Source organism: Prosopis cineraria, unplaced genomic scaffold, assembly GCF_029017545.1.
Source record: "Prosopis cineraria cultivar Desert tree isolate PC_DT_omini unplaced genomic scaffold, ASM2901754v1 PC14, whole genome shotgun sequence".
NCBI lineage: Eukaryota > Viridiplantae > Streptophyta > Magnoliopsida > Fabales > Fabaceae > Prosopis > Prosopis cineraria.
Genome location: NW_026555345.1, coordinates 5,793,200 through 5,818,084, shown reverse-complemented (window position 1 = coordinate 5,818,084; position 24,885 = coordinate 5,793,200). Strand labels below are relative to the sequence as shown.

General features: G+C 32.5%; 3 protein-coding genes and 1 pseudogene across 3 annotated transcripts; 3 read left to right on the top strand and 1 right to left on the bottom strand.

Moving 5' to 3' along the window:
* Positions 1-210: 210 nt before the first annotated feature.
* LOC129292647 (aspartic proteinase A2-like) lies at positions 211-5,401 on the top strand. The gene is made up of 14 exons (XM_054930238.1): positions 211-265; positions 444-768; positions 2,111-2,171; positions 2,744-2,838; positions 2,948-3,060; positions 3,160-3,328; positions 3,450-3,489; positions 3,605-3,669; positions 3,872-3,991; positions 4,098-4,162; positions 4,250-4,397; positions 4,548-4,655; positions 4,911-4,999; positions 5,162-5,401. The coding sequence occupies exons 2-14, from the start codon at positions 448-450 to the stop codon at positions 5,244-5,246; spliced, it is 1,479 nt and encodes a 492-aa protein (XP_054786213.1). The 5' UTR covers positions 211-265; positions 444-447; the 3' UTR covers positions 5,247-5,401.
* A 3,965-nt stretch (positions 5,402-9,366) lies between these two features.
* On the top strand, positions 9,367-11,099 carry LOC129293895 (mitogen-activated protein kinase kinase kinase 18-like). The gene has a single exon (XM_054932016.1). It carries the CDS (start codon positions 9,492-9,494, stop codon positions 10,782-10,784), a length of 1,293 nt encoding a protein of 430 aa, XP_054787991.1. The 5' UTR covers positions 9,367-9,491; the 3' UTR covers positions 10,785-11,099.
* Positions 11,100-17,179: 6,080 nt separating this feature from the next.
* Positions 17,180-19,917, top strand: LOC129293143 (S-type anion channel SLAH4-like; annotated as a pseudogene).
* A 791-nt stretch (positions 19,918-20,708) lies between these two features.
* LOC129293627 (uncharacterized) lies at positions 20,709-23,270 on the bottom strand. The gene is made up of 2 exons (XM_054931687.1): positions 22,651-23,270; positions 20,709-21,365 (listed from the first exon to the last, which is right to left on the bottom strand). Exons 1-2 carry the CDS (start codon positions 22,931-22,933, stop codon positions 20,968-20,970), a joined length of 681 nt encoding a protein of 226 aa, XP_054787662.1. The 5' UTR covers positions 22,934-23,270; the 3' UTR covers positions 20,709-20,967.
* Between the last annotated feature and the right edge of the window lie 1,615 nt (positions 23,271-24,885).

Below are 24,885 nucleotides of genomic sequence, written 5' to 3'. Positions count from 1 at the left end.
CCTTTTCTTCCGAGAATGCCCCACGTCGTGTTTGGGTCACCCTCACTGTAAAACGAGTGCATCGTGATCGTCTGGAGAGTGGGCGGTGAAGATTTAAGGATGACACCGAAAGCAACTTTTTCAGTGGGTCCCACACCGTCCAGGAAACGTCATTGGGTTTTCCGTTTTATATTTCCCTCCTCTTTAAATTCTCACCATTTTCTCACTTTCTCTCCCACTTCAACTCTGCTCTGCGATTGCGATTCATTCTGTCTTATAACTATTGGTCAGTATATATTTCTGTTATTTAATTGTTTCTTTCTTCCTTCTCTTTGCTTTTTCCTCCATGATTTTAATTCATTTTGGATAATTCTGGCATTCGATTCATTCTTCTTCTGAAAGAGGAAGGAAAATAGAATTCTGATCCAGTCTGGGTCATGTATGGCTGTGTCCTTTCTCAACAGGCGAATGGAAATGGTGGGAAGGAATAGAAATGCGTATTTGGTGTTGTGTTTGGTTGCATGGCTTTGTGTGGGGCCGGGTGAGTCGGATAATGGGCTTCAAAGGATTGGGCTGAGAAAGATGAAAGTGGGCCGGGCTTTCAATAGGAAGTACGGTCTCCTCAGTAATAACGATGAGGGAGAAAGTGAAATTGTGGGACTCAAGAATTTCTTGGATGCTCAGTATTATGGTGAAATCGCCATTGGTACCCCTCCTCAGAAGTTCGCTGTTCTTTTTGATACTGGCAGCTCTAACACCTGGGTCCCATCCGATAAATGCTTTACCTCTGTGAGTCTCTCCCTCTATAAATACAAACAGGAATGGATTCAGAAAATCTGTGAATTTTATGAAGTTTTTTTTTTAAAAGAAAAAAAAAGAAAAGAAAGTTTTTACTACTTTTTATAAAAAATACATTGAGAAAAATATTAAAAAATAAAAAATTTATAGAAATTCAAGGATCTCAAATTTGGAAGATTTGTTACCTATACTCTCACACACATCGCACATGCTTGGATCCTCAATCAATAACGTGGGCTCCTTCAGTGTACAATGGAATGAATGAGATCAAAAGGTAATTTTTTAATGTCGAATGTTAAGTACCGATTACATCACACAGATATAACACACACACACACACACACACACACTCTTTCATTTTAAATATAAAGTGTTTCCAACTTACCCTGGTTAATTAGGGAATGCAACATCATAAAATAAAACCTACTTTTTTGACATGGGTTCATTGAAAGTTTGAGGAGTGAAAATAGAAAATTATTTGATAATATTGCACAACAACTTATCTTATGGGTATGGATAATGTCTTGTAGAAGACACCTCATAATTTGGAGTAAAGTGTCATGGAGTGATTCGCAAGACACTTAGACACTCTTCATTGAAAGATGTTAAGTAAATCTAATTTGTAAAAAAAAAAAAAAAAGATGCTTGGTTAAGTTGAAGAAACATAAAGCTTAAGAAAAAAATGATAGTTGAGAGAGCTTGAAAAATGTGAGAGTTGTATTGTTTGAGAACTTAAGAATGGAATTTAAGAATGAAAGAAACTCAAAGATGGTTTATAAATGAGGAGGGGTGATATATTTATAGACTTATCCTTGATTCTAGAAAATTCCCACCTCCTTAATGGATAGTGAAGATTAAATTAATTTTACAACTATCATTGATTCTTTAGAATTCTCTCTTAAATATTTACAACAAATATCTAAATATTTATATGGTAATATCTAGAGACTACCTCAGGACATGTTTTGAAACATTTTATAGAATATCCTGAAGTATTATAGAATATTCTAGATATCTCCACATCATTCAATAAGCTTCTAGAACTTTCTAGATTCTTGCAAATTAATCTAGATAATTTTAGATTGTTCTAGATGCTTCTAGAACATTTTGAAACAAGAGATAGGACATCTTAATTTTGATGCAAGGAAAAAAGATTCCTTTCATAGGAGGTGGAGCCCAGCACTGTGTCTATTTGTCTCTAGTTGAATGGATTAGATGGTTAGACAGGATTTTGATTGATATGTGTGTATGGGTGCGTGCTTATGTATGTATGTCTACATATCGTTGAATTCACTTGGCTGGTTCATTCATATGACTTTGAATTTGGGTGCAGATGGCATGCTATGTCCATGCCAAGTACAGGTCTAGACAATCAAGAACATACAGACAAAACGGTTTGTCCTCAAACCTAAAATACCCTGATTCTCTAGACTTCATTTGTTTGGTATTTTTTAAGAATTTGTGGTTTATTGTTATTGCACTTACATAGACAGAGTAATCTTTAGTTATTTGATCGCATCTCCTTTTTGACTAAACCATTAAGTTTATTTAGAATGGCAAGTGAGTTTTTATAGATAGGAATTACACTGTCAAGAAATTTTGAATCGTAAAAGTTGCGACCAGTGCAGTTGTATCTGCAGTCATTTGTAACATGAGACCTGTACATTAATCGGGAGGCCTCATCCAGGTTCTATTAATTTATGAGACCAATTTACAGAGTGGCCTGACTATATATATATATATATATATATATCCAGAAACGGAATAAGTGAAAACAAAACACATCAGATGATCAGATGCAAAAATCAAAGGTATTGCACAATTGCTTCAATTCTAGGTTCTTTGTATTCCGGCATGGTTGTAACTTGGTTTGACACATAACATCTGTTTATTTGGTTTTTATAATTTGGGCCACTGGACATTTTGAAACTTTACAAGGGCTTGTCGCGAATTTTCTCCTTTGCAGGGACTTCTGCTTCAATTCGATATGGTAGTGGATCCATATATGGTTTCTTCAGTTATGACAATGTCCAAGTTGCTGACGTAATTGTAAAGAACCAGGTAATGCCTTTATAAGTACTTTCACTCTTATGTTTTCTCTGCTTTAATATGATTTTTCATCGTACTTTAATTATTACATTGATAAAGTTAACCTTTTGCTTCCAATCAGGAATTCATTGAAGCAACTCAAGAGCCTGGCCTTGCATTTGTGGCGGCCAAGTTCGATGGTTTAGTAGGACTTGGTTTCCAAGAGATATCTGTTGGAAATTCTGTTCCTCTGTGGTGGGTTTCAACACTCGAACTCTTTGCCGAAGTGCAATGGCCTAAAATTGAAACCTGGTTCTTGAAATGGCAGGCTTATGAAACACTTATTTGTTTCAGGTACAATATGATCAATCAAGGTCTGATGAAGGAGCCATTATTTTCGTTCTGGCTCAATCGAAACACAGCGGATGATAGAGGGGGCGAGATTGTCTTTGGTGGCGTTGATCCTGCTCACTTCCAGGGTGAGCACACTTATGTTCCTGTGACGCGAAAAGGCTATTGGCAGGTTAATCATTAGCCCTTCTCTCTCTCTCTCTCTGTATGTGTGTGTGTTATTATCTTACTTATCATGTTTCTATACTCTTTCTGATCTTCTTGTTGATTGTAATTTTCTGTATTATTAACAGTTTGACATGGGTGATGTGCTGATTGCTGGTAAACCAATTGGTATGTTTAGAAAATGAATCAGTACAAGTACATATTTGCTCATAGTAGTGCTTCCTTACATGGCCTGTGGTATCATAGTTGATGGTTCTGACTTTGAACATATTGTGAATCACAGGAGATTGTGCTAATGGCTGTGCTGCAATAGCAGATTCAGGGACTTCTTTGATCACAGGTCCCACGGTATGACCAACTGCTCGTATAATTGTTCGTTTTCATCACTTCATTTTAGAACTTAGTATTCCCTATGAAGTGTCGATGTTTCAGAACAAGTTATTCAAGGTCTTACACTTGTTTGAAACTCATGTACCTTAGATGAACTTCAGTGGACAACGTTTGTGAATAGTTGGTTTCTATTATCAAAAAAGTGTTTTTGTTCTCGTAGGATGCAATTAATGCTATAAATGAAGCCATTGGAGCTAATGGAGATGAAGTTGCAAGCCAAGAATGCAAGACTGTTGTTAATCTCCATGGACCTACAATCCTGGACTTGCTTTTAGCTAAAGTAAGATCCCATTCTGATTTATTCATTCATAGCGTAGTCTGTAAAAGAAAGTTCTTCATCTTGCAGAGAATGAACCTTGTCATGGTTTTACCTTTTTCTCATGTAGGCACAGTCAAATAAGATATGCTCCCAAATTGGATTGTGTGCATTTGATGGGACTCGTGGAGTTAGGTAAAGCTCAAAATTAGTACACTTTAGGGAAGTAGTATCATTTAATATGATTCATATTATATTGAAGAGTCTATATATTGTGTTCAGCATGGGTATTGAGAGGGTTGTGGATAAGAATGAAAGAAAATCTTCTGGTGATGCTACTTGTTCTGCTTGTGAGATGGCTGTTGTTTGGATGGAAAACCAGCTGAGGCACGATCAGACACAATATCAGATACTAAGCAATGTCAATAAGGTGAATATGACTTAAGTGATGAGTCTCATGATATCTGTAGGATCATGTGATGATGACTTAATTTTTATTTTAGTGTGATAATTTTTTTTTTTTGAAAAGTTGAATGAATTTAAATTTGGATTGAGTTCTCTGCCTTGTGTGATATTGCAGGCTTGTGGTAAACTGGGAGAAGCACTTGTTGCCTGTGAAAAGATACCTTCAATGCCTACTATTTCCTTCACTATTGGTGGAAAAACTTTTGACCTTTCCCCCAATGAAGTAATAATATATTCTCAATCCTTTTATACTCAAAACTAAAATATTTTACTATCAATTCTCATTCATCACTACAAGATGGAAGAGACTCATCATATTTGTTTTCCTAATAAGAAAATGAAACATCAGGAAATAAATCAGAATGAGGTTGACCAAACTTTCTAATCTCATAGCCTCCAATTTCTTGCCATACCAAAATTTATCTGTTGTACTTACAAATCTCTATTTTACATGTGCATATTTGTGTGGTGTATTCAGTATATTCTCAAGGATGAAGAAGGTTCTCAAGTTCAATGCATCAGTGGCTTTTCTGCGTTGGATGTGCCTCCTCCTCGGGGCCCTATCTGGTATATACCCCATAACTATACCTCCGTCCATTCTGTCAATTTTGTCTTCAGAAGATTACTCCCAAAAAAAAAAAATTATGAAATTGAAAACACATGAACATGATTCTGATATTAAGAATTTGATCAGATTCTGACATGATGATTGGTGTCTGCATAATGCAGGATCCTTGGGGATGTTTTCATGGGTCCCTATCACACAGTGTTTGATCTTGGTAACTTGAGGGTGGGATTTGCCAGAGCTGCATGAAGAATATATATAGATATACATGCATACTTGTCATGTTCATTTGGTATTGGTTTATGTGTGTATCTCAACCATATATGTGTAATTACTGATTAATATTCATTGAATACAAGGAACATCATTATTTTAAAAATTAATGAAAAATACAGCCACTTCGAGTTGGGATTACTTGTCAGGGCCTTAACTAGTTCTTTTGATTTAATTTATAATTCACTTTCAACTTATTTCATCGAAATGGAATCAAGAAAAACCTTAAAATACATAGTTTAATAATCCATATTCTTTCTCACATTTAATGGGTAAAAAGGAAAACTTATGATAAAAAGTTAATGATATGTCTTATATATAAATAAATAAAACCTTCTCTCTGATCTTTGTTGATGAAGTTAATGGCATTGAAAATAACATTCTGAAGATATTCCCTTTTTCTAATAGAAGATTCTGAAGCAAAAAAAAAGCAGGTCTCAGAAACAAATGACTTTAAATAACATTGCACCGTCCATCGATAATGGCTAAAAATAGGACAAACTCTAAATATGATAGTTGTAACTAAAGAGGACCTTGTTCCCAATAGTCTGCAAGAACAAGGTGCAGCTGAAAACAGGAAAAACACTTGATGTGAATTTACCCAACTTAGTTTGATTCCTTAGACTACTCAACTTAGTTTGATTCCTTAGACTTCGAACTGTGTCCATCTTTTTTTCTTTCCAAGTCTAGTTGGCATGGCGATGAAATTAAAAGTTCAAGAATAGTTACTAAGCTTGCTGGATAAGTCATTGAGTGAGAAAGCAAGATCGTGTTTCTGGAGAATCATCAGATGACGATGAGCGATGATAATATATAAAATTATAAATTACTTTTGAAGAGCCAAATTAAAATTTAATTAAAAGAAAAAAAGGTGGATGCTGCATTTGCTTGCATGTTACAGCACGCTTCCTTGGTTACGGATTCATGAATGGATTACTCATCAGAAAAAGTAAAAAGGAAAAACAAATAAAAGAAACTATAATAAGCCACTTTGCCTTTGCGGGAGGCACGTGATGGCATTTTCTTTGGATTCTACTTTCAACGTCCACGTTCTCCCACTCAAGCACAGTACATATTGTCAAAACATTCAATTTACGGCCAAAAAAAAAAAAAATCCATAATAAGAATATAATATTTTATTTATTTACTAGCTAGCTTCCATAAAATGTTGAAGATTGTGACATCTTCCCCATTTTCTATCCCTAATTATCATGTTCAAATTTCAAAACGCTGGATGGCTTATTAGCTTCCTTCTCATGGTCTTCATTAATTACTTAAATTTTACATCTTCTCATGGATTAAGCACACTCCTTCTATCCCTCATTATAAAACATTTCTAACTATCTCACTAAAATTAAAAAAATATAATTAAATTATTAACTACATCTAGAAATAGAATAAATTTTTAATTTTATCCCTATTCATCAAATGAATAATTTTTAAATTTGTATTATATTCTTTCTCATAATTAATGAGTTTAACTAAGAGTAATATTAAAACAACGTAATTAATATACCCAATCAAGTATCTTATATTAAAATAAAAGAATTTTTTTAAAAAAATATCCTATAACAGAGGCTGAAAATAGTACTTGAGTGCAGATACATGTAAAAGTGGGCATTGTGTGAAAGAGGTTAATTAGTTGGGTTTGCTCGCTTCCAACTATGCTCCAACTGTCATAAGCTTCTTTACACTCATCACAAGGCCACTCCAACTATTCCTGCCTTCCCTTTCTTCAACATTTCCTTCCGTATCGCCTCATCCAATTCCACTACACAATATCAATCCCTACTTCAAATACAATGCATAGTTGAGACATATTGCCTCTGGTTACTATTTAAGTGCAGAAAAAGGAGTAGTAGGTAGGTGTAAGCCTTCTATTTTCTTTCACTGCTTCTCTTCATTTTTGTCTTTCTCATATAATCCATTTACAATGTGAATCATCCCTTAAAATTTGGTAAATGATTGAAAAGTAAGTCTTATTATCATAAAAAAAAAAACACGTGATTTATAAAAGTAGCCCCTAGAACTATCTAACTTTCAGCGTGCTAAGAACAGTTGAAAATTCAACATTTTGAATTAGAAGTGCATTCCTTTCATTGTTAATGAGCCAAAAAACTAGGATAAAATTAAAGCATAGTAATTTAGGCCAAGTGATAAGGCAAACTCAAATAAATTCAAACAATTTTAGAGTTGAGGTTTGAAGTTTAGAGGATTTTTTTTATTCCAGGCTTATTTGAACCACCAAGCTCAAATTTTAATAAACTTAACTAGATACTCAAATTTTTATTATTATTTATAAAATAAGATAAAAATTAAAAATATTATTTTTTAAAAAATTAAAATTAAAATTACATAAAAAATAATAAAATAATATTTAACAATTCAAGTATTTAAGTTAGCCTAAATAAAATCTAAAGCTTGAGGGGTTAAGATAAAGCTTTGCTATATAAGTTTTTTTATATGTTAAAATATTTTAAACTCAATTCAAATAAATTTAACCTAACTTGGGCTTGATTTAGATAAATCCAACCCTGTTCAAAATGCCAGTTGTACATAAAATATATGCAAATCCTTTGAACTAAACTCGTAGTCACAAATTGACATGTTCCTGTGCACCTACGTACGCACCATTTTATCCATCCAGAGTACGGAAATAATTAGGCAGTCAAAAGTCAAACACAGTTTAATTTATCACTGCACTCTTGCCTAATTCTATCTAGTGAATTGAATCCTCCCTCTCTTTTACTCTTATCAATGCCAATCATCTACGTTGCTTTCCTTCCTAACAACATTCTCTTCATTTGAACTTCTTTCACACAAAAAAAGAAAAATAATGAATAAATAAAAAATTCTCTTCTTATCGCCATCAGGATTCAAGTTCATTATTGCAAGTACACAGCCATTATATTATCAGAAAATGACAGTTAAGTCTTAAGAAAAAATAATACCAATTAATAATATAATCAAAGAAAAATATAATTTTATTTTTCTGTACTTTGTTTATATTTTGTTGTTGATTCCTATACTTTTTTTTTTGATATTTTTAATTATTATGTTTTTATTTTTTATTATTTTAGATCCTTCCATGAACAAAGTATGAGAATCTCGAAAAAATTTAAAACAATAAAAAATAAAAGTATAGAAAATAAAAACACAAAAAAGAAGAAGCACAAGGATGAATAGCTCCTGAAAGTTATCTTTTTCAGAAACTCCATTTTTGGGAAGAAAAAAAAAATCACTCAAATACCTCCATTTTTTCAGAAACTCTGTTTAGACTCTCTGAAATTCTATCATGGCAGAAACTATTTGAAGCTCCATCTATTGGATAATCAATTATTTTAAAACTCTATTTAATAATTAGTTTTTTATAACCGACTTTACTTAACTGAAATCCAAATACACGCATGGCAAACGAAATATACTCGCCGGATAGGGACACTGAATCCTCTTATCTTCCCTAAAAGCCATATAAATTTAATTTCCCATGCTTCCCCATATATAGGTGTGTATATTAGAGGAATTAATACGCTATTAAATCTTCTGGTACATTGCATGAACTTGTTCTCATGAGCCATCCCCTGATGCATCAGCACATGCCTCCATGTGCACCATTCTCCTATATATTTATATATGACTCTAGTTTTAAACCCAAAGTCAACTTAAAAAAAATGAACGCAATAAACTACATTAATCTATTAAATTTGATTATAATTTAAGCGAGTCAAATCATTTTTTTTTAAGTTTCTAAGGGTACTTTAACTTAACTAGGCGCGTCTAATTAAACGTTGAAAACAATTCATTTTAATTGGGTAGTACGGTTCTAATTAATTAAAAATTGCGAGGCTATGTGCCTTGGGAACAAATTAATTTATCTGACTTCTTGTGTGCATCGCCGGCTGATTAACGAAGTTCCTAGCCCCACACACTCTTGTTTTGACACGTGGATCTCTCCCAGCACAGGAGGGTGAGAAGATGTGAACACAACCAAAAACTTCAGACTCTAGAATCTTAAATCTCACAACTCGTGTACTACATATTCCTTTGCCTGAAGCCAACCATACCAAACCAAACTGTTAAAGTTTTAACTTCGCATATATAAATATGGGTAACGCAGAATGGTAGCTCCTAACAAACAAACCCACCTTCTCATTTCACATTTTATAGTCCAAACCATTTTTAGAGCTCCAAATTAAACTCTAAGCTTTAGAGCTCTCTTCTATGGACTGGTCTAGGGGTCCCACAGTCGGCCGGGGTGCCACCGCCACTGTTTCAATTGCCCGTGATTGCCGGTCCGGTCGCTTGTTCGCTGTCAAGTCGGCGGAGCTGAACCGATCGGAGTTGCTTCAAAGGGAACAGAAAATTCTGTCCACATTGAAATCTGCTCACATTGTAGCGTACCAAGGTTTTGACATTACGTCGGAGAGAAACGTACTTTGGTACAATCTGTTCATGGAGTATGCACCTTATGGTACGCTAGCCGACATGACTCGCCGGCGAGACGGGCTAGATGAGGCAGTGGTTCGAACCTATGCGCGCCAAATCTTGCTGGGGCTTGACCATCTTCATTCAAATGGCATAGTGCATTGTGATATTAAAGGTAAGAATGTTTTGATCACGGAGGAAGGGGCTAAAATCGCAGACTTGGGTTGTGCTCGGAGGGGCGCTGATGCGGTGGATTGCGGCGGCTTGGTTGCCGGTACACCGTTGTTCATGGCGCCAGAGGTGGCGCGTGGGGAGCAACAGGGTTTCGCTGCCGACGTGTGGTCTCTGGGGTGTACTGTGTTGGAGATGATCACCGGGAAGGCTCCCTGGCCAGATGTAGCCGACCCGCTAAGTGCGGTTTATCGGATCGGGTTCTCAGGCGATGTGCCAGAGATTCCAGGGTTCATGTCGGAGAAAGGGAGGGACTTCGTGAGCAAGTGTCTGAAGAGAGACCCGAACGAGAGGTGGTCCGTGGCCGAGCTCCTCAGGCACGCGTTTGTGGAAGAATCAACTTCATCCAAATCATCCATGGAAGAATTTGAAAGCTCCAAGCTTGATACTCCGACGAGCGTAATAGATGGATCCATTTGGGATTCGTGGGAGACCACCCAAGATCCGACCCGTGTTCGTTCCAGCAATCCTGGCGGAGACCGGATCCGTAGGTTGTGTGCAGAAGCTACGACGTCGTTTGATTGCAATGAGCCCAACTGGGGATGGGATGATGAAGAGTGGGTCACAGTGAGAAATAGCAATGAGACAAGTGAGAATTACAATGTTGACCTAGGACATGAGGGAAGTTTAGTGCACTGTTATGAACCCAAAACGGTAATTACAATTGGGTTGTGGCTGTGTAATAGTGTGAATTGTAAGGTTTGTTGTAATAGCAGCAACTACGTTAGTTGTAACAAAGGATTAATGTTAGGCTATGATGATTGGTCATATGTAAGGATGATTGTTCTCAAGAGGGAAATTGAATCTCAAAATAAGGAAAGAATTTTTCACGGTTTGCTTCTGTCTCTCACTCTATAGTGGCATTATGGGTTATAATGGTTTCACATGTGGCCAACATAATAGCTAAGTAGGTCAAATTTTGAGGCGATATATATACACAGACACACATGATTACTTGGGAAAACTAGGCTGTCTTTGTAAAATCACAAGCGGATTTGGCTTTCTTTTTTGGTTCACGAGAAACTAGATGAGATGAAGACTTTGAAGCACGTCCCTGATTGGAATTACTTGATGGATTTGTTTCATGTGTTTCGTAGGTAATTTGATTTTCACCAAATTCAATGCAAAGAGAGATTCTTAGCAATTCTGAATGGGAAAGTAATAATTTCCTGAATCTTTTCACCTTCAAATGCTCTCCAGACAAATAAAACTTGCCTTCCAAATTTGCGGATGAACGTGGAATAATCAAGTATGAGACATGTTGAAGAGTAGGGAAGATGTGTCTTCCAAATAAAATACATGCATATACCCATATAACTTCAATGATCCCAAACTTTCTAAAGATAATGAGGCATGGTATTAAAATTGTGTGATCATTACCGCTGTATAATAATGAGGCATGATCCCATTACTGCTGCAGAACTAATGATATACTTGAAGGAATTAAAATATGTTAGAATGACAGGTTTGATAAAATTAAACATTCATTCTTACTTTCTTAAAGCTTTCATGCTCATTTAATATGAATTCTTTAATAATAAACCCTTATTGAAATTATCAAAAAAATTAAGAAATTTGTCATAACAAGCTGGATAATTGCATTTGATTATGTTTTTAGAGAAGTTAATAAATACGTTAATTGGCTTGCACATCCAACTTCAAATGATAATTTAGATATTAAGATTTTTTATATCCCGCCTAATGTGAGAATTTTTTGAACTCTAATATAACTTGATTTGCTTTTGTTTTGCAGGAATTTTTCCATTAACTTATATTAAAAAAAAATTGTGTGTTTGGAGAGGTACTCCATTCGATTTTGAGAAAGGAACAAATAATTATCTTATCAATATTAAAAAATGATTTTTAAAAATTAAGTACATTTATCTATCCTTCTAGGCAATTTTGTTTGAATCACACTAAAGTATTGAATAGGAATACATCTTTCAATAAAAATTCATTTCTTGATTCATCAAAGACTATCATTTTTCACTAAATCTAACTCCTGTTGTAAAATGATTATTATTTTTAAATGTGTCAAAAATTGAAAATAATGTAAATGTAAACTTCTACCATGTACTGTATTTCATTATTCTTAATTACTATTCACAATTTAATCATTGGTATAATTAAAATAATATAATTCATGCAAAGATAATTAGATAATAAGCTCTTTATTTCTTATAATTTAAACTGAAACAAGTTTCCTAATTAAAATTATCTTATATTCAAAACCAGAGGAAGCATATGCCTACCTTAAAAATTATATGTAGCTTTGCTTGTGTTGTTATGTTATCTACTAGAAAGTAGAAACTGGAATCTAGCATCATAAAATTTCCTAAATCACAAAAATTGTAATTATTATGAGCCCATAACAAGAAACGTTGTATGCAAGTAAAAGAGAGAAGGAAAGAAACTTTGCCAAAGGTGAAAATCAAAAGACATTATTGGCTCCACAAAAGCAAGGGATAATGACAATTAAAAATCTCATAAAATTATTAATTACAATTAGAGATTTTAAATTATTAATATTTCAATAATAAACTATGATTCTTACTTGGAATTAAAAATATATATGAGTTTATAAAATTTTCCTCACTTGGAAAATACAAAAAAAAAAGATGTTATTGAAATTATTATAATGAGTTGGGACTATTGTTAATTTTAGTTAAAAAAATCACGATCCATACTTAAGAATATGTTGTTTCTCAATATAAAATTAAAATTCACTTGTGAAACTCTCAAAAGATGCTTATGAATATGCAATAATCACTTGAAAATTTATCAAAGTTATTACTGAATATAAAGTCAATCATTTGTAAATTTTTGTCTGTCAATATATAGGCAAATCACTTGAAAAATTAAAAATAGATTGAAATTAATATCATAGGTTGGGATTATCATTAATCTTAATTGAAAAAACTAAAATTTCAGGTATTATGAATTGAAACTACTTAAATTACTATTATGAGTTGGGATTACTATTAATCTCATTCGCAAGAGTGAATTCTTGTTTTTTCAACTGAGATTATCAATAATCTCAACTCATGATATTAATTTTAGCACTCAAATGTTATTTTGTAAACTCACATATTTTTATTACCAAGTAATAACTATGATTCATTATTAAAATATCAATAATTTGATGTTCTTAATTGTAATTAATGGATTGGTGGGGTCTTTAACTGTCCTTTTCCCCAGAAGGAAACCAAAGTGTCTTATGGTTAGGCACATGCATAATGCATCGACCATGGAGATATTTTTATCTCAAATCAAGAGCTGCTTAGTGAATCCAAAGAAAATAATAATAATAATAATAAATAAAGGGGCTAAAATTCTTTTAAGTTTTAACACCAAAAGTCATTTAGTACTTTAAAATTTTTTTATATTTATATTGAAAAAATTTCAATTATGTTTTAAAAAAATTAAATTAATGACAATTAGATCTTTAATAATTTTTTTAAAAAATAAGTTGTAAATATGAATTCAGATAATTATAAACAGAAATCCTAGTTATAATCTAAGTTTATATTTAAAACTTAAATATTTTATTTATAATTAAAATTAAAAAGCTTGATTCTATAATTTTTTAAATTGATATTTGCAAGTTATTTTTTTAAAAATTTTTATTGAGAAGTTAGCTATTATTATTTTTTTTTTGGAGAATTAACTATCATTCTCATTCATCATCATCATAATGAGCTTACCTAAAGTCACTAACCTGACTTTTCCCTCCATAGTTAATGCAAACTAAGAAAGAGAGAGAGAGAGGAAAAGTTTGGTATTTATATAGCCTTAAAAAAACACCATACGTTTCATTTATCAACTAAATAATTAATTAATATGTTTCCCTATTTACTTTTTTGCCTCCACTCCCACCGAACTTCCAATTCTTCCTATCAGCTCCCCACTACCGCCATAAGGAAACAGTTCGTGAAAAACTTTTAATGGACGCCACGTGGATGGTGGTTTACACAGCACAGTACTCCCTCAGTTTTTTGTTTACAGTAGAAACTATTGCAAACTTTTATTTATAATTTTATCATTCATACTGATAAAAAAATAATTAATAAATGTTTGATTAGCACAATTAATAAAAGATATTATAGTTTAATTCTTTTATTTTTAGGTATAATTAATATAATTAATTAATTTTTTTTAAACTGTATGATATATTTTTTTCTATAAATAGAAACAAAGGGAGTATATATTTTGATTGTTCACATATACTTTGGACGATCTTTGGCACCTTTGTTTAACTATCTTACTTAAATTAAAAAGATGTGGAATAGTTATTAATTTGGACTAAAAATAGAATATACTTTTAATTTTGCCCTATTTAAATGAAGAATTTTTAAATTTACATTACATTTTTCTTATACTTAATAAATTTAAATAGAAATAATATTAAAAAATATAATTAATATTTCATCAAGTGTCTTGTATTAAGGACCAACGAATTTTTCTAAAAAGTGCCTTATAATAGGACCTGGAAGGTGTACTTATGAGTACGACCATGCACTAAATGTGAGTATTTTTTCAAATGATAATGATGGTGTATATATTTTTTAAGATTATCTAAATTTTTATTCATTTTATTCTAAAAAATTGAAAAATATTTTTAATTTAGTAATTTAAGAAAATCAATTATTTAATTAGCTAAATTTTAAATAAAAAATAAACACTTCTAAACAATAAATATACAAATAAACAGATAAATTCCCTATGTTGATCCCTCTAATTAACTATTGCCAATAATTCAGACGAAACCCAAAAAATTTTAAGGTAAAGCTTAGAGAAATTGTAACTTTTTTACACAAAATGTTCTTGCTGTAATGTATACAGATAACTGAGTTAGGAAGAGAATGATTGAGTTGTTTCCCTTGGATTCGTTGGGTATATCTTATCTATTTATAATGGTATATATAGGACTAGTGTCTTATAAATTAGGTATAAGGCTTACTTTCTTTGTTTAAAAATGTAAAGTATTTTTAATTAAATATTATCCTTCAATAAAGTAATTATCCACTTCAAACTAACCCTATCTTTTCATCTTTACCCCTAAACACCCTATAATAAATATAAAGTCATTATTAATAGGAATATTTTTGGAAAGAAAATAATGATTACTCTCGAAAGACTAAAAATATTTTACATTTTTAAACATTCAACTCCTTAAAAAATATTTTATATTTTTAAATGGAATGAATATTTCACATTTCTATTTATTTTTTTAACCCACCAGCCCTCTATATATATATTTTTTAAAAAAGGCACTAGCATGATTATAATTCCCATCTTATCCAGACCCTTATTTGCTTTTATTTTATCTGCCCAATTAGGCGATGGTGACAGTGAGAGGAGGAAAAAAGACAAAACAGAGAGAGGGAGAGCACATCATCACCTAACAGTCCTAACTTGGTCCACTTCAGCTTTCAGAATGAAGTCAATGAACATTTCCCTTCTGACTCATTACTGAAAGCATAGATCACCAAACTTCACTTGGGCTTTCAAAATGAAGTCAATGGATTTCCCCTGACTCAATGCTGTCTCATAAAGACAACTGCAGCTAATTCTGTTCAAAGTGAATACAATATTTTGGTTTGATTAAAAGCATTCTATGAAGGTATGGGGCAAAAATGCCTAAGTTTCCTGCACAAAATATTTCTATTTTTTAATTAGAGTAATGTCGTTTCAGAACTTTTTAAAAATGTGCAATATTTTTTCACAAATAAAGTTAAAAACATTAATCGTTAAAAATAAAGTTTGACCGAAGATTTTTTTGACCCTTCTTCTTTTTTTGCTTCCCTGCCAAAAAATTCCCTTTTAGATCAAGGAACAGCAACTTTGTGGTCAGGTTGAATTTTTTAAAAACATATATATGGAGGGAAAGTTAAGGAATTAATTTATCCTAAGGTACAACTCCCATTTAGCGGGTAAATTAGATATTTTTTCTACTATAAATCAAAGAAAGAACCAAGATAAGCAATTGACATAAAATCTTAAAAAGGTGAAGGCGAAGGGGCTATACAGCCTACAGAACAAAGAGGTGATGAAAGGCATCACGACAGTGTTCACAGACGAAAGGGGCATACTTTATCATCCTTCTCAGCTACTCTCAATTTTAGAGGTCTTAAAAGGTTAGGTGAGTTCAATCTTAAAAAAGAGTTTAGATGAGTTCAGTGTTAAAGGTTTATTAAAGCATAGACAGGCCTTAAATGTTTACTTATCCCAATGGGATATGAGTTGCATCTTTGTCAACTTGACCAATTTTCATTGGCCATTTTATTAATATGAACAAAATTTTGATTGAACTATATTTATGTAAGAGACTTCATCTTCACAATTTATTTTTGGCAAATGTTCTATGTAATTTTTTTTTCATTTTTTAAAAACAAATGTTCTATGTCAAAATTTACTTTGACATCAAAAGGAGGGTAAGTCAACAGAATAATTAACAGTTGCTTGAATGCAATATGAGTCAGTTTTGGCAATATGTGAATTAGAGGCTAAGACAACTAATTAGCAGCCTCTGAAGGACATGAAAGATCCGATATACCCTATTGGCTAACTTAAAAAGTGGAATCCACAACCAGAAAACCTGTGCTGAGTTAGGAAAAGCAGAAAAAGATATCATGATCATCTGCATTTTTGGCCACTGCATGTGGAAAGAGGTTGAAAAAAAAAGGAATATATATATATGTATATAAATGATGAATGAATTGAATGAATGAAAATATAGATTAGTGAAGTGCTACATGAACATCACTGCTTTTTCTTTTGCCCTCTACCCCCTTCAACCATCCATTTTGTCCGCTACTTCTTTTTTTTTTTTTTTTATACACTTGTCCACTACTTCTTTGGTTCAACATTCATTCTGATTTTTCCCCCTTAATAATATAGAACTGATATCTCAGTAATTTAATGTTTTAAAAAAAATATGTCAGAAGGAATAAAACTCATCTGTAGGTCAAAGTCTCACTTCTTCTCTTCCTTTCCTCCACTCATGGTAGAAGATTCAAATTGAAAAATTAGGTAAGACAGTTATCAAGTATAATTTATACATAATATATATATATATATAAGTAAAGCAAACACATTTCATGTTCTTTCTGATGCTTGAACTGGAAAGATAAAAATGGATGTGTGCCAAAAGAGCATCCAAACTGCTTACAACTTGAATTGATGGCCATCGTCAAATAAACTTTAACCATGTGCTATACTTTGGCATCTAAATCTATAATATTCATCCAGCCATGGAGATTCTTGATTCTTTGTCCCCAGAAACTTTAGATCCGACAAGGAGATATGAGATATCAAGATATAATTACCACAAAAGTTCTTGCGCGCTCGAGGGAGGGTACTGTTACTATCCTTTCGGATTTGTTCTACACTTCTAGTACAGCTAAAACATGGTTGATTGAAAGTACAAGGTAGAGAATGGATCATGGAGGTTTATACTATACAATAGTGGAAGCCATAAGATTATATGTATGGAAGAGGGTTCAAACTAATTAAGTGACATATACTCTGAGTCCAAGTGTGAGCTAATTATAAAAGTGAAATCAATAGCATAATAACAACGAATTTAGATTCCAAAGTTAGATTATACTCATTCATGTTTTGTATCATTACCTCTTATACTTCAAAGATACTTTGGGCCTGTTTAGTTTCTATTTTCATTTTTTTTATTTTTAAAACTGTTTTGCAATTTTTAAAATTGTTTTTTTAAAACAAAACAAAAAAAAAATATGTTTGGTTGTGTTAAATTAAAAATAGGTTTAGAATTAAAAAATTGGTAGATTGTAAAGGTCATTAATAGTTAATGATGATGACTTATGATAATTATCAGTCAAGATAATTATAGTTTTCAATAATCAAATGTAATGCATTTTAAAAATAAGAAAAATAAAATGAAAATAGCTTTGAGATATTCCTCTTTTTTTAAAAAAAATAAAATATAAACATTTTTTTATTTAAAGCACTCTTCTAAACAAGTTTTTTTAATATTTTTTATTTTTAAAAACAAAAAAGTGAAAATAGAAACCAAACAAACCCTTTAGAATTTCTTTGTTTTATGTTTTTAAAACCGTTTCCTATTTTTTAAAAAAATAAAAATAATTTTTTTGGATATGTGTTTTGGATTTAACTATTTTAAAAAAATATTCTCATTTTTGTGTTTTAAAAAAATGAAAACATTTTAAATTTATTTTCATTTTATTTTTTTGTTTTTAAATATACTACATTTGACTATTGAAAAATATTATTAGTTGGACTAATTTTTATTATAAATCACTGTTATTAATCACTTGCAATCATCACTATTAGCTTATTTTTAAATTCTAAAATTATTTTTAAATTAACATAATCAAATAAATTTTTATTTTGTTTTGTTTTGACAAATAATTATAAAAATTAAATTACTTTTTTTAAAAAAATAGGAATAGAAATCAAACAGGCTCGGACTGACTTTCTTTCTTTCCTTTCACTTTGCCTTATTTCTAACATCAAGTGGTCCAAATCCATCGTTATTTTATGTTAGCTGAAATTGACTGGGAAATATTTGCTTCAATGTTATTGTCCCCCAGAGTACTCAGGATCCTCTTATAGCTTCACCCCTGCATATGATGAAATCACCACACCCATTTTGACAGAGATTAGGGTATGGACTACCAAGACAGAACCTAAGAATCACCCAAAAACCGCGGATGAATCTCGCAAAAGTAATCACTTACACAAGCTCCTAGAACTGAGAGATTCAAACATCGTACAGCATGAGCGATATTCAGATTTGGGTTCCACCACATAACTTTTCCAGCCTTTCAAAGACTCTAGAAATTCCATTTAAATCTATCACGGAATCTAGGTCCTAAATGTGATTTCTTAATAGGTATTGTCTTTTATTATCCTAATCATACGTGGCAGGGGACTTAACGCAACTTTATGCAGGCTCCTTCTCGATATGCATTTTCCTTGGTGCACAAGCTTTAATATGGAAGAGTTTGAGTGAACACAAGGGGGACTCACAAGCTCTCTGGCATGCATTTAATGTACTACCTTCCTTTGCTTTTATCCTGTTATGGGGTCTCTCTGTATTCACTGCAGCTTCTCTATCTTTTCTTTACATTCTCAGGCGCTCCTTTCACTTTGATCTGGTGAAGACCGAGTTCTTACATCACATAGGAGGGAATTACATGTATGCTCCTTGGATTTGTTGGCTTCTCATTCTTTAATCTGCACCCATGACTATTCCTAGATCTTTCTATTAAGTTCTTTGATGGACACTTTCAGTTCCAATATTGGTGCTTGATGTGAAATTATAGGGACAGTGGCTTACAACTGATAAACGGTTTCTGTCGTTGGTAGCGAACCCAGTACGCCAGATATTAGTCATAGGAAACTGCTCAAGTCATGGCGCAGAGATGGGTTGGAAAGACAGTGCAATCTCAATGTTCTTACTTGGATATGCATATTATCTGATTCTATTTGTAACACTGTATCAGCATCTAAACAGTAGCAATCGGTTTCCCACAGCGCTGAGGCCATGTTACTTTCTGTTCTTTGCAGCTCCAAGCATGGCAAATCTAGCCTGGAAGTCATTCTCAGGGTGTTTTCTTACCCATCTAAGATGCTGTTTTTCTTATCTTTGTTCCTCTTTGTGTCTATGGTAGGTACCCAGCCGACTCAAATTCCATATTTGAATTGAAAATGATTTGTTTGTTCTTCCTCTAGCATTGTAACATGGCAATCTCTCTGGTTTAAAACAGGGTTGCAGGCCAACTCCAAGAAATCAATGAGAAGGTGGATTTACTCAAATTAACCTTCATTGGTCTAGCCGCTGTTGAATATGCTCGAGGTAAAAGTTAGCACAGCTTCCGGGTTAATGTCAGCAACATGCGTGCTTTCAGTGTTGGTTTTCATTGGCTTGATGCTGATCACCGCACTCAAAATTGAGGGGCTGCTTTGTAAAAATGCTTCAATTATCTGTTGCTAATAATTAAAAAAAAAAGTAAGAAATCTCAAGCCTAATCTTCTGCTCACTCATATAAAAATAGCAAAATAACAAATTAAGAAGCAAAACAATGAAATAACTCTGATAAGAAAAAAGGGAATGACATCATGAGCTTCGAATTGACCGATATTAAGCAGTAATTTTCTTCTTCTCGTTGTAAGGAAAATAAATGGAAGGGAGCCAATGCATGGTTAAAAGCTAGCCCAGGTACATTAGTCGACTTCCATTCTTTTCTTGTTTTTTCTTAATCCTCTAAACCAAACACTCCAAAAAATTAAAATAAATGAATGGGAAAAGAATACAGCACCGCTCTGATATAAACAGTTTTCAATTATTTTCCTTAGATTAATTAATTCATAATTCGGCTAAAAAATATTAAAGTGAGTATTTGAACTTATCTTTAATCATATGATAAAAAAGATTAAGATGGTTGTACCTTTTTAACACAAAAAATTGAACTGTCAGGAAGAGAGCACCCTCCTAAGAGGGGAGCCCAACAAAAAGGGCAATGACAAATGAAGAAGAGTTAAGGGGAAAATGGATCCCTTGAAGTACTGCCCTCCCAAATGATGAGAAAGATAGAGAGAGAGCAAGGTGGACTGGTGGGCAGAGGCAAGACCCATTGGCATATTGCTATCTCCCTTTCTCTCTCATTATTTCACCTGGATCCTTACTTCAGAGAATCCAAGTTTGATCTCTGGCATAACATATATACCACCAAGCACTAGTACTAGTCACTTCCCTCCTTTCAATATGAAGTGGTGAAACATGAGTAATAAAATTTTCGATTAAAAAAAAAATCACCTATACATCTGGCCAAAAAAAAAAAAAATTTACACAGACAGTACAGGACAGCACTATATTTATCTTATCAATTAAAAAAAAATCACAGTTTACCAGGGCAAAATTGATCCAAATTCTCTCCACCTCATCAAAAAAGCTAAAATTTGGAAGCCTATTCCTCAAGGAACATCTTAAAAAGGATTTATGGCAGGCAATTGGAAAACCACCTCCATCCTGCAAAAATGTTTCTTACATATTCTTCTTACTAGCTGAGCGTGACAGTTTCTGGTAGTCCAAGGATTGCAGTTGGCCACGCAGGTCTTGCTTTTCCTTGAGTACACGATCGTATTCAACAAGGAATCCCTCAGATTGTTTCCTTAGAGCAACTGCATTGACTTTTGCAGTACTTACACTTTTAATTTTGGCCTGAAGTTCAAATTCCAGCTGATTTAGTTCTTCGCTCAATCTGGCCTTTTCTTTTTCCAAGGCTTTGATTTCTTCAGCCTTTCGAGCTTTAAATTCTTGGGCTTCTTTCTTCAATTCTTCGGATTCTTTCTTCATAGCCTCCATGTTATTTCTTCGGATTTGGAGTTCTTTTATGTAATGGTGTAGTCTGTCTACCATAAGTGCAAGCAAAAGGACAGCACCTGCAAAATACCAAAGCAAAATGATGCTCAAATGCCAACAAGACACTGTCTAAACAATCGATTACTAAGAAACAACAGGCCCTGAAACTAAAATTAGTATTTTGGCTTAAATGCATATGTTAATTATCAGATATTCTTGCTTAGACGCACACTTTTGCTGGGTATTTTGATGGGTTTTGTAGTGAATTTAACTTGGAAAATAAAAGAAAATGTGTGTGCTAGGACTTCAGATAATAAAATGCAAAAATATGTGATTTTTGGTCCAATTGTATCGAATCTCTGCAGATTTTATGTCCTAACGTAAGTTACAATACGTTTACAGGGTATTAGGAAGATGGAATTGAAGTATTTGGAGATTGAACGATATGAATAGTGCTTGGACAATTTTGAAACCCTCTGGTATTTTGACCTTAACTTTCAACTCAAGCCCAATTGAGGTGATTTAACATGTATTCAAAACTAAGACCGGCTAGAGCAACCATGTTTGAAATTAGGCTCTATGCATTTGCATATAAACTGTTGACCGGCTAGAGCAACCATGTGAAAATAAATTAGAGTAATAAAGCGGAAGGGTCAAGAAGTGGGAAAGCTACTACAGAGGTGACACCATCAAGACATTAAATTTCCCAAAGAACAGAGCCTAACAGAATGTTAAGCCTAGTTTATTGACAAATACTGGGCATATTGGACCTCATGTTTAGTTTCCTCCTTGTTTCCCCCCTTCATCGCTTCATTTCGAGAGCAGAAAGTCCACTCTACTGCACGCAGAGCAAAGTGAAATCATTGTGAACAAACATCACCAGCGTAACCAGAACTACCAACCAATAATTTAAGAAAACAACTCACGAGACATGTCTTTGAAGTGATTGATTTAAACCATAGCGAAAAATGAGCCACAGCTGAAACTTAACACATTGACTAAACCAATAATGAAGCAAACGCACATAATGTTAGAAATGATTACACCCATCAAGCCTCACACTTCACTCAATGTCGTCTACTCCCTAAGCCCCATTTTGATGAAAGTCAATATCAAGTTATTACCCTAAAGATTATCCGTATCATCATGTCAAGGTACAATTTTATTTGGCCAACTTCATCCCTCGAACTGTACTAAAATGATCAATGCAAGATTTCCAGGATAAGTATTCTATGGGTTGAAACAAAATCGTACTTTTGGAAAATAGAGTGATACAAGTCATTACGAGCATCATATTGATGTCAACACCGTGTTTTAAGAATGATTCAGTGGAAATTGACACAGAAGAAATCAAGGAAGAAATACCCATAAGAGTTGCTTCAACAAGGTGCTTAGCCACAAGAACCTGATAAGTGGGATTGATGGCGCCGTCCTCAATCCTTCGTTTCTGAATCTTCAGAATGCTGTGGACACTAGATAACAGCATCACAAGAACCGTCCCTCCCATGGTCTTCGCCATCACGGGTCCCCGACCGCGCTTGACCCGATCCAAGCCCATGATCACCAGCCTCCTCAAGGGGGTTTTAAAAAGGATCATCATTATCGTCACCGCCTCCAAGAACATGACAGTGAACAATGATTGAATCATCTCTTGTGGCAACAATATTCAGAGAGATTGATTGACGCGTGGTAATATTGGGTCAATGAGAGAGGTATTGTTTTGCAGGACCCAAAAGGTAATAAAGAGTCACATTCACTTCACAGAATCAAAATGGGAGCTTGGAAGAAGAAATTGACAAAGGGATGATGGAGAAAGAAACCAGAGAAACTTCCAAAGCTGAAGAATTGAAGATGGAAGGCGAAAGCTGGTGTTTTCTCTCGCGACTTCTCGGAGCCATTTCCCTCAGACCATCACGACGGTCCACGGCGGGTTGCGATGAGGTGCCCACCGCCGCTGGCTATTTTATTCTATTTTTGTATGCTTTCCAAATAAGTTCATCCCATGGTCCTTTTTAGCAATGTCCCCTTGTTTTTATAAATTTACTACTTTAATTTACTTTGATAATAATTATTAATAATTTAATGATCAGTTAACTCAATTATTATATATTTTTCAAAATATAATTTTTTAGAAATGATAACTCTAAAATTATTTTTATTTTAGATTTTATACCATTAAAATACTTTCAAGTGATCAAGTCATTTGGAACTTTGTTATAATTAATTTTTCATATGAAATAACACAAATATTTTTTTTTTTACAACAACGCAAATGTTCTTATACTCATTCCTTTTGACCACAGGCCAGCAATAATTGACCAACAACTTGTTGATCAATCAAAGTATATAATTTTTTTAAAATACATACATACATACATACATACACATATACATATATATATATATTAAAATATTAACAATTTGATATTTACATGTCTAGCATTGTGAAGTTACAAGTAAATTTTTAAAATTTACAAGTAAAAGTTATTTTCAAGTCAATCTATTTATTTAGACGTCAATCTTGTAGATTTACAAGTAAGTTAACAAATTAATTTTTTTCAAATGATTAATATTTAAATTTACAAGTGGGACTATATCATGTCACAAGATCTCTTATATTTAAAAGAATGATAAGTAAATAGTTTCTAAATTTTGAAGAACCAATGAAAAATTTATATAAACTCACTTATTTATTTATTTATGAGGTTGACCTGTAAATATTAATGTATTAATCTTTTTAGAGAGTTATCTGTAAACTTAAAAATTTTGACTTGTAAATATGCAAAGTTTGATTTGTAAATATTATATTATTAATATTGTAAGAGGTTGGGTTGTAAATTTAAGAAGTTTATCACTTGTATCTCTTGAAAATTTAGTAAATTTGTAATGTTTGACTTATAAATATTAAGTTTTAAATATTTATTTAGTCAAAAAATGTTAATATTTAAATAATTTTCTAAAAAATTATTGTTTGACTAGTCGATGGTCGTTGGCGATCAGTCAATATTAAACTAAAGGTTGAGCTCAAGAATATTTGTATCGTTTTGCATAAAAAAAATTAATTACAATTATATTTTGAGAGAGTTAAAAGTATTTTTATAAATTGGTGAGATTTATTTGTAATTAATAAGTTTCTTAACATGGGGAGTTATTTGTAAGTTGCCCAAAATCTTTAACATTGAGCCAAGCCCAATTCAAAAGTTCACGGAACCAGTCAAACATGGCCCAACCCATAAGGTGGCAAGGTAAGTAGCTCATGACCATGATGAACGCTGGGCGATACTGTTTGGATAAATACTTGTGGCTCGAGCAAGTATATTTTAATTTTAACATGAGTATCATAAATAAAAAAATTAATTATTTAATTTTTTATAATTTTAACTCAATTATAAATTAATTCTTAAATTTTTATTAATTATAATTCAATCTTTAAAATTTTAATTTAGTTGTAATTCAATACCTAAACTTCAACTCTTACAATTTAGTTTGTATAATTTTAATCACTTGAATATTAGTTCATATATCTTAAGAAATAAAATTATAAAAATTAAAATTATTTTAAAATTTATTACTAATATTTCAAATTACTAAACCATTTTA

Coding starts and splice junctions, on each gene's coding strand:
- LOC129292647 (XM_054930238.1), top strand. CDS start 448: ATGGAAATGGTGGGAAGGAATAGAAATGCGTATTTGGTGTTGTGTTTG. Junction 2,172..2,743: donor AAGAACATACAGACAAAACG/GTTTGTCCTCAA, acceptor TCTCCTTTGCAG/GGACTTCTGCTTCAATTCGA. Junction 4,398..4,547: donor TACTAAGCAATGTCAATAAG/GTGAATATGACT, acceptor GTGATATTGCAG/GCTTGTGGTAAACTGGGAGA.
- LOC129293895 (XM_054932016.1), top strand. CDS start 9,492: ATGGACTGGTCTAGGGGTCCCACAGTCGGCCGGGGTGCCACCGCCACT.
- LOC129293627 (XM_054931687.1), bottom strand. CDS start 22,933: ATGATTCAATCATTGTTCACTGTCATGTTCTTGGAGGCGGTGACGATA. Junction 21,366..22,650: donor TGTTGAAGCAACTCTTATGG/GTATTTCTTCCT, acceptor GGTATTTTGCAG/GTGCTGTCCTTTTGCTTGCA.